Genomic DNA, 9,858 nt, shown 5'->3' with positions numbered 1-9,858 from the left:
GTCAGCAGTTGGCATCATCTCATCCTTAATTAAGTTAAATGTGAAAGGAGACAAGGATAGGAGCAGCTCCTTATCTTCCTCAACAGGATAGAAATGTCACTCAGGAAGGACAGTGAGGCCTAGTTGTATTTTCTGACTAGATGGTTTCAACCGTCAGATTCTACAAGCTGCTGAAGGATCTCTACTAGGGACACACAGAGCTAATGGATGACACAGACAGTTGAGATGGTATTGGATAAGCACCTAGGTTAATTAGTTGAATAAAACAAATATTGAGCAAACATCAGCAAAATGAACCCAGAAGGGAAGAATGATGAGCAAATTCATGAATAAAGGTAACCTTTTTATTGTTGAGCATATTTTTAGACTTGATCAATTTTATTTCTTTGACTAATTAAGGCTATTAGTAGAGACCATGAGTAAATGAAAGTGTGTGATTTTCCACAAGTTTATTAAATGAATCGAAGTCTTTGAGTTTCCCAGCAGATGCAGACTCCAGCACTTGTGCCGAGTCCAACAATGAAAGTATGAGGCTGTACTTAATGCCAACGAATGGCAGCAGATATTTTCACAGAATAGTCCAACGGTTTTTCTCTGCTTCTTCACTATTAAACATACATATTAAAATAAATAAATAACAAAACAAAACAAAAACATACGTATTTTGGGGGCGGGGTTCAGAAGAGTGCCTTGCAGAGATCTCTTGGAAGTTGTGAATTTTTCTGTGGCACAGCAGTCTAGACGATGTTGGAATGTTTTCCCATAACACTCTATAAACTAATTTCTTTTCTTTTCTTTCTTTTTTTTTAAAAAACATACTCTTTTCCCATTATTGTAAAAAGTTTATGAAAGGAGCCTGGAAAATTTCATCCTACCTTGGGCTTAGAATAAATCAGTAAGTATTTATTAGGCATTTACTAGGTGTTAGGAACTATGCTAAACTGCTGGAAATGTTAGGGATTATTTAGTTCAAGGGATTCATGAATCCTTCTCAAAGTCTGGTGAAACCTATGGATCCTTATATAAGATTACAAAGGAAACCAGTTATATTGAAATACAAATATATACATATACATACATAAACACATGCACACGCACGTATTTGTTCACAGATTACAGGCTAAGAACTAACTCATGATTCAGATCTTCTCCCTCATTTTGCAGGAAACAGACTGAAGAGTAAAAATAACTCACAAAGTCAAACAGCAAATTAGTAATCAATTTTCCTGCTTCTTCATGAATGTTTTTCTTGCTCCTGAGTCTAGTGTTCTTTCCTCTAGGCCTTTTATGAGGAAAGAATATGAGCTTCTTTAGAACAGGAGCTGGCATCTAGCATCTAGCACAGTGGCTGGCTTATATTAAGTAGGTGCTTACTACATTCTGGTTGATTTGAACAGGATACTTGAATGAATGAATGACAAGCATTTACTTCCTCTGAGCCAAGCTCTTGGTTAAGTGTCATTTTCAGTTGTGTTCCACTCTGTCACCGTTTCTTTGGGTTTCCTTGGCAGAGATACTGGAATGGTTTGTCATTTTCTTCTACAGCTCATTCTACAGATGGGTAAACTGAGGTATACTTAGAAAAGTATACTTCAGGTATACTTAGGAAAAGTGACTTGTCCAGGATCACACATCTGGTAAATGTCTGAGGCAGGATTTGAACTCGTCTTCCTGACTTCAGGCCCACCACTCTATCCACTATGCCACCTAGCTGCCCCACTGAGCTATTTGGGATAAAAGTTCAAAAGTGAGACAGTTCCTGCCCTCTAGGGGCTGGCTTTCCATTGTGGAATGTCTTGAAGATAAGGGAAGTGGAGTCAAAATTCAAAGAGGTTTTAAAAAGGCCTTGCCTAAATGTTTTGAAGTAACTGGTAGTCAGGCTTTCTTACTTTTACCCAACCTCTACATGTCAGTCTTAGCCTCCAAATTGTACATTCTGTACCTGGAGCTTTGTGAGGTACCGCTGACTCTCAGTAACTCAGGAGTCAAGTATCTAGTCTGGGATCACCCATTCTAAGCTCTGTCTGCTTTTTGTTGTCCTCAGCCAATTCCCTAGTTGGTTATTAAGTGTGTATAGGATAAGGAAGAGAAACTCCAGTCAATTCTTTTCAGTAGGAAGGGTGCAGGAAGAAGTTTGGGGATATTGGTGTATTTCAATTATCCATGTCTTCACTGACATGTTAGTATGACTACTGAAGAACTGGTGGTAGCATTTTTCTTTCATAATGGGGTTGAGTCTGTTCTCACTTGCTTAATACCCTGCCCTGCGCTTTACAGAATGTTTAGAATGGCAGGACCTTCTCCATGTTATTATTTTTCCCCAAGCTACATCAGTTGGCCTCTTGCTCAAGGAAGATACCTTTTTATAATTAATCATGGTATTTAAGGAAACCCCTTATAGTTGGGAAAAAAGTTTGAAGGCCATCAGCTAAAAGACAACTGAAATATCCACAGAGAACCATTTCATGTATCACAAAAAGGTCTCCATTGAATGAATGAATAAGCATTGCTGACTTATGTGCCAAACACTGTTCTAAGTGGTGGTGATACATATAGAAAATCAAGAATTAGGGTGACAATACATAGAACAGAGGTTCCCAACCTTTCACAGTTCCCTTCCCTTGGCTTTTAGTAAACCTTTCCGAACCCCTATTCAATATGAAAAGAAGTAAATTCTAGGGTGTACTGTTTATGTGTACATGAATAAAATAGGAAGGAATTAAGAAATCTTTATTTGGTATACAATATTTTTTACTAACACTATACTTTTGGAATATTTGGAATAGTTAATGTGGCTATTTACCAAAGGTTTTTCATACCCATTTGACAAGCTTTGCATATTCTCTTGGGGTAGGTGGAGCACAGGTTAAGAACTCCTTACATATAGGATGATTCTGTAAGGCCAATGGAAAGGCCCTGTGGTCCTTAAGGTTCAGGAACAAGTCAGATAGTAATCTTTAGTCTATCTTTAGTCTCATCTCCACTGATAAGACCATATTCCTTTCTGATGCTGAATAATTCCACAATGTCAAGGACAGTGAAAGCAAGCACATTCTCTTCTGGGTTTGGTAGCTGTGGATGCTTGAAGAAGCTGGGGTTACAGTCCCAGAGGTAGTTTCCAGGTCATATCTCCTCAAGGGTTGACCCCTGGGTCATGGCTACCAGAGCCAGGCAGGAAGAAGGGCTGATGGCCTAGAGAACAAAGTTATTTCTAGGGTTCTGGGTGCGAGGTCTTGGGATGCTTCCACCAATGGCTGGAGGGAGGAGGTGGTTGATGTGGTAGTCTTGAGGTTTGGCCCATCTGGCACGTCTGTTTATCCCTCTTCACTGAAATCTTTGAGCATGGATTCTACAGTGGTAACAATTGGAGTGACACCACCTGCTGGAGAGTTACTGTAGGAAAGCTCCGCCATGAGGAGAAGGCGTCTGAGGGCAAGCCATGTGGTTTGGAAGGTCAGTTCCTTGGTGTCAGGAAGTGACGTTTGCTCCTGGGTACTGTCTATCAAAGCTACCAGCCAATTAGCTTGGAGCCGTGTGTATGTGTGGATGGGATGTTCTGGGTTTCACAGGAGGCTTGTGGGATGAAGATGGGGCAAGGCTTGCTCTCACTCTCTTTTGCGAGGACCTCAGCGGGGAGAGGAGCTAGAAATGCTGGCTCCCTGAGATAGATAGCTGTAGGCATCTAGGACTCTTTTTCTCTCTTCACCAAATTCTTATTCTCCGTAATAAATGTTTAAAAGTCTAAACTCTTGCTAAAGTTTCTAATTTATTGGCAACCACTCATTAGATAATTTTAGACAATATAGATAGCAACTTTACAAGTGGATTGTGTATTTCATCAATAGGTGAAATAAATTTAAATTTAAATAAATTTGGAGAGGGCCATCACTATAATGCTGGCCACAATGAGTAGTGGAAAGAACAATGAGTTACTCAACACTAGTTCTTCATGGGGCTAGGAATCCAAAGTCCTGAGTTCTAGTCCCAGACTGGATACTAACTTGCTGTGTGTGTCATTTGGATAAATGACCTCTTGGGGCATCTGTTTATCCACCTTTATAATGTGTAAGATGGACTAGATTTAAAAAAAAAAAAAGATGGCATTTACCAGATGGTGCATTAGAGAGCAGACAGATCAGGAACTGAATTCTGCCTCTGCCTCTTATTACCAGTGTGACCTTAGGCAAGTCACTTAATATCTTTGGGCCTGTTTCTTCATGTGTAAAATGAAGTTTTATAGGTGACCTCTAAGGAATGAATAAAGAAACATTAAGCACTTATTCTGTACCAGACAATGTGACAATAATATTAATAATAATTAACATTTACATAGTGTTTACTATATACCAGGTGCTATGTTAAGTGCTTTTCAAATCTCATTTTGTCCTTACAACTTTGGGAGGTAAGTACTATTATTATCCCATTTTACAGATGAGGAAGCTGAGAAGGATAGAGGTTAAGTGACTTGTCCAGGGTCACACAAATAAGTTTCTGAGGCTGGATTTTAACTTGGTTCTTCTTGACTCCCCACCTGGTACTACTGTGCCACTCTGCTGCCCTAGGAATACAAATAAAAGCAAGATAGTTCCTGTCTTCAAAGAGCTTACATTCTCATAAGGCAAGTCAACTTTTATAGGTGAGGGGCAGTCAGGAAGGTATATTTTGGATAGAGAAGTTACAAGAATAGTGAATCATCATAGGGCATTTGATGGATACATCCTTCCAAGGAATGGTAGTGCTCATTTGATTACTATTTTTATAGCTGGGGGTAGGGAGTGGGGAGGTGAGAAAGGAAGTAGCAAATTAGGGCCTGAGTCTGGGCTCGTTATGGTGAATACTCACTAGTCAGAAGCCCAGGTTTCCACTGTGGCAACTTGAGTTTGAAGGTGGTCACCGGAACCGAGTATGGCAGCTTCCAACTCTGAATCTATGATCTTGGGATCTCCAGTCCTTTCCAGATCCAGATTTCTGATCTAGTGATCGATACGGAGGCTTCCAATTTGAACATTCTGATTCTCTGAACTACTGAGGGATAGGGAACACTAAGACTTTGGCTGGTAAGAAGCAAGCAAACTAATGGAGGTCCTCTGGCTTACAGCAGTAAAGAACCTTAGCTGCTTTCAATACCTTTGGAGCTTTAAGTAGTTACATTGAGTTTCCTGTCCCTTATCCAAATGTCCAAATCTAAAGCTGGAAGCACCAATCAGTTAGTTAATCTGAGATGATTCACCTTCCCGTTGGGTTGTTGCATAACAAAATGATCCATACAAGTGTCATTTTCTTGTAGCAGAAACATTCAGAGTATCAATCATTGTGTCCTTGTCATGTTAGTAGCAGCACCCACTCCTCCCCCACTTTTTCCCCCCAAAGCAGGTCTGCTCCTTCAGTAACCCTGATGGTTGTGTAATGTCTTATTTATGTCCGCCTGTGGGCAGCTAGGTGACACAGTGCATAGAATGTCAGCCCTGGAGTCAGGATCACTTGAATTCAAATGACACACTACTAGCTCTGGACCCTGGGCAAGTCACTTAATCCTGTTTGCCTCAGCTCCCTCATCTGTAAAATGAACTGGAGAAATGGCAAAACACTCCAGTATCTTTGCCAAGAAACCAGCCAGTAGGTCTCTAAGAGTTGGACATGACTGATTGACTAAACATGTGAGCCTGTGAATGATAGCATGGTACCAAGGTTTAGGATATATCCATATTCCTTATCTTGTCAAAACTGGGAAAATCTCCTTTGGTTTTCAGACCTTTCTGTTTATTCAGGCTTTCCTTTGGATAGGGGTGGGTGTGGAAATGAGTCTTTGCCCACCTCTCCCACCTTCTCACTTCCTACAGGATTGCTGACTGGATCCTGATGGACACTAATTCATAATTGGTACTTCTGAGTTCAGAAGATGATCATCTATTTGTCTCTAGTTCCCTCATTTGAAAGGTCCTCTGGTGGGGAAGAGAGTGAATAGCAGAAAGTCATTATAGTTGCTCTAGAAAAATGGTAGAAACTTAGGCTCCTTGGGCTGGTTCTCAAGGGACCCTGGAAATCACCCAAGTCTATCCTCTCATCTTACTGAGACCCACAGAAGGGAAATCGTTTGCACAGTGTCACAGGGCTAATTAGTACAAATGGGGCCCAATTCCTTCCCAGTAAAGTGAATCATCTGTCTACTTGGAAAAATATTAGAGAGGTCCTATAGATCCCCTTAGTATTTGTTCTTTATTTTGTAGAACACTGGCTACTCCAGAGAGGGGAGTGTGGAGACTTCATTAATGCTGTAGGAACCACTTCGTCCTGCAAGATCACTTCGCTGCTGGAAGTCACATCTTCAGAGAACCTTCTGCTTCTCTGATTGGGGGATGATTAGCTTCTCCCAGAGCTTCCCTTTAAGGAGGGCATCCAGGCCAGTCATCTATTGCTTTTCTGCACTCCACTGGACTTCTCTATGAAACCCCATAGTCATGTTCCCTCCCTTATTATATAAGCTCCTCAAGAACAGGGTCTATCTTGTCTTTCTTTGTATCATCAGTGCATAGCATTTAGTAGGGACTTAATGTTTCTTGACCAGTGACTGGTCTTGATAGACCAAGAGAAGTTCCCTTAAGTGCTTTGCAAATATTAAAGCTACGTACATGTCATTTTTCACCTTAGAAATGTCAGTTTCTGACTCCTCAGGGCTTCTGTGTGACCATGACCAAGCACAACTTGTTATTTAAAGTATGGGGGAAGGTGAGATGTGGCAGGGGTGGGTAAGAGTCCCTTACATGATTAAAAATGAGTCTTGCCGTATCACGTTCCCTGCATAACCTAGACTCATGGAGGGGTGGTGGTTGCTTTTTTAAAGGCAGTATCTAACCTGGTGGAGATGATGACTTCTTGGCTCATCCCTTTTGGCCTCCAAAAGAGGTACCACAGGACAGAGAATATTCTACTCTTTCATGCTACATATATGCTTTCTTGGAAATCTTGTGAGGGATTCCTCCCCACCCAATTTTATTTTTTGCTACTGCTCTCATTGGATCTAGATAGACACCTAGGGGGTAGAGGATAATTTCCAAGGCCTATTGCTATCACTCTAATGTGCCCATCACTACCCTGCCAGATGCCTACCACACACAGCACCAACATGTATATCCATGATACATAGAATTACTGAATTATGAAGAGGAAAGCTTGCATCTCTTGTGTTCTCATGTTAACAGTACAATGCCAAGGCCCTGTGGCCATTCACATATTAACTGATGCCAGGGCAAGACTGTTTACCTCCTTTTCAAGAAAGGTGCTGTGTGTAGATATCACATTGTCAGACATGCAAAAAGCCATTTAGTAAAAAACTCTATTAAACGGAATTCATTTCTGATTTCTGCTTTTCCTATTAAGTTTTTTATGCTTGACATTAATTTCTTCCATTCTCACCCCCAAATCCTTTTCAACTTTATGGATCTGTGAAAGGTAAGTCAGAATTTAGTGTTCAATGGTTTTAAGTGCATGAATAACTTGCCTTTTGTTTTAAAAATATAACTTTTATTGAAATCTTTTTTATGTCCCCTGCATTTCTAAATCTCTCCCTTCCAACCTCTACCATTGAGCTATCCCCTGTAAAAAAAAGAATTTTAAAAAAAGATAGTTCAGCAAAACAAACAAAACATGATAAATCTCTGCAATATTACTATATGCTCCCTAGCCTTCCACCTCTGCAAGTCACTATAATTATAATAGCATTCAACATTTTCCCCCTTTTTTCCATGTTGTGGTCATATTTTGCTTCCCTTGTTCTGCTTATTAGGATCAGTTCACATTAGATTTCTTCTGCCTCTCTGAGGTCTTTATATTCATCATTTCTTACAGTACATTTAATATTCGTTATATCCATTGAGCACAACTTATTTTAGCTATTTCTAAAATGATAAGCATTTATTTTGTTTTCAATTCTTTTGGACCTTGTTTTCAAGGACCCTAGAGTCCCTGTACTGACATTACTAAAATTCAAAAGATCTGTGATTAACATATTTGACTGACTGATGCAAACACTGGAGGCTTTTACAAACAAGGTTTTGTTAAACAGAAACAATATTAATAGCTGACATTTATATAGACTCTTAAGGTTGGCAGGTACTTTACTTCATTTCATCCTCACTCAGAGGAAACAGGTTCAGAAATGTTATGTGACTTGCTCAGAGTTCATAAGAATCTGAGGTACAATTTGAGCGCAGGTCTCCATATCTAGAGATGTGCAGTAACTGCTCAGAGAGCACCCCAGAAGTTTAAGCCTTGGAATAAACTTTATGATTTGTTTGTGGAGCATATTTTATTTTCACAAAATACCATAGATCTGGATGGCAATGGAAAGAAATAGATATATTATAGATGCTTCTAATGAATCAGGTCAAAAATGAAGAAACTGAAATACCTTGTTCACATAATCTATTACTATGGTAGTAAGTGCAAAAAATCTTAAATTCGAGGTTTAACAAGTTTCTATAGGATCATAAATTTTGGGCTAGAAGGGATCTAGTGCAACCCCTTCATTTTACAGATAAAGAAACCAAGGCCAAGAGAGGTTAAGGGACAGAGATTATAGAGGAGTAGTCTGCATTTGAATCTTGGTCCTTTGCTGACAAATCCCAAACCCAAAAGTTATGGGTCCTTTGATTTTGCAGACAATATTTAGAATGGATCAAAGACAATTTGTATTATCCAAGAAACCAGCAGAACAGACTGAGGCCTTTATTTATACAGCTAGCCAAGAAGACCCTCCTGTTCCTGATTACATTGTGAGGTCATTAATATTGCAATCCAAACCAGAGAGTTCTTAAAAGACAATGGTAAAGAATGACTGGATATAAAATCAAGAAGATGCTCTTAAGAGAAATGGAATTGTTCACAATTTGAAAATATAAATTCTTTTAAAAAATATAATTTACAGTTAAAATCCAGTATGTGTTATGTCCATTGAAAAGGAAATGCAATTTGCCTTTTAGAAGCCAAGATATACTTAGCTTCATCTGACTGGTTTTTTTTTTTTTTTTAATTAAGAAAAACTGGTTGAGGGGGCAGCTAGGCGGCGCAGTGGATAAAGCACCGGCCCTAGATTCAGGAGTACTTGAGTTCAAATCCAGCCTCAGACACTTGACATTTAGTAGCAGTGTGACCCTGGGCAAGTCACTTAACCCCCATTGCCCTACAAAAAAAGAAAAAAAAAAAGAACGAAAAACTGGTTGAAGCCACTGCACCTTGAGTGGGGTAAATCAGATATTAATCCAAATTCTGAACATTGTAAATATTCCATGGTTACTGCTATGAAGACAAGTCTTTCTCTGAGGACAAAGTTACCAAAGATTAGAAAAGTTACTGTCTCAGTGAGAGAACTGCCTGCCATCAGATTTTTTCTTGCTAATGTGCTTGAAGATTTTGGACTTGTGGACATTCTTGGGCTTCTGGTAGCCAAAACCACCACCACCACCTCTTTTTTGCAATCTCTTCCCCTGGCTGCTGTTCAGATCTGAAAAGTGAATGTTAAGGAAGGCAGACAATAGAAAAGCACACGACTTCCAATCTAACATTTACTAGGGAATAGTAGTAACCAGTTGCCTTGAACCACAACTGTATGGTCTTCTAGTATAGAAGTGATCTTATAGAATCATTTAATGTAGTCTCTCTGAAACAGGTGCAAAGAGGGTCAGGGATCTACCTGTCCATGGTCCCACAGGAGATAAAGAGCAAAACCTGCATTACAAACGGGGTTCTTTAACTCCGTCTATTCTTTCTTTAACTAAGCCATGCTACTTTTCTCACTCCAAATATGACAAAGCAAATACAAATAATTTACAGAAAATCATGAGACAGTCTAATAGCACACCA

General features: G+C 39.6%; 1 protein-coding gene across 1 annotated transcript in view; it reads right to left on the bottom strand.

Moving 5' to 3' along the window:
* Positions 1–322: 322 nt before the first annotated feature.
* Positions 323–9,858, bottom strand: part of DDX18 (DEAD-box helicase 18) — a 30,902-nt gene continuing 21,366 nt past the window's right edge. Inside the window, exons 14-15 of the mRNA XM_043995226.1 lie at positions 4,843–9,499; positions 323–605 (exon numbers count right to left, since the gene is read on the bottom strand). Of these exons, the coding sequence (XP_043851161.1) occupies positions 9,354–9,499 (146 nt within the window). The 3' untranslated portion in view covers positions 323–605; positions 4,843–9,353. The remainder of the gene's footprint in view (positions 606–4,842; positions 9,500–9,858) is intronic.

This window comes from Dromiciops gliroides, chromosome 3, assembly GCF_019393635.1.
Source record: "Dromiciops gliroides isolate mDroGli1 chromosome 3, mDroGli1.pri, whole genome shotgun sequence".
NCBI classification, from domain to species: Eukaryota; Metazoa; Chordata; class Mammalia; order Microbiotheria; family Microbiotheriidae; genus Dromiciops; species Dromiciops gliroides.
Note: the sequence above shows the minus strand (reverse complement) of the source record. Positions and strands in the feature narration are given on the sequence as shown.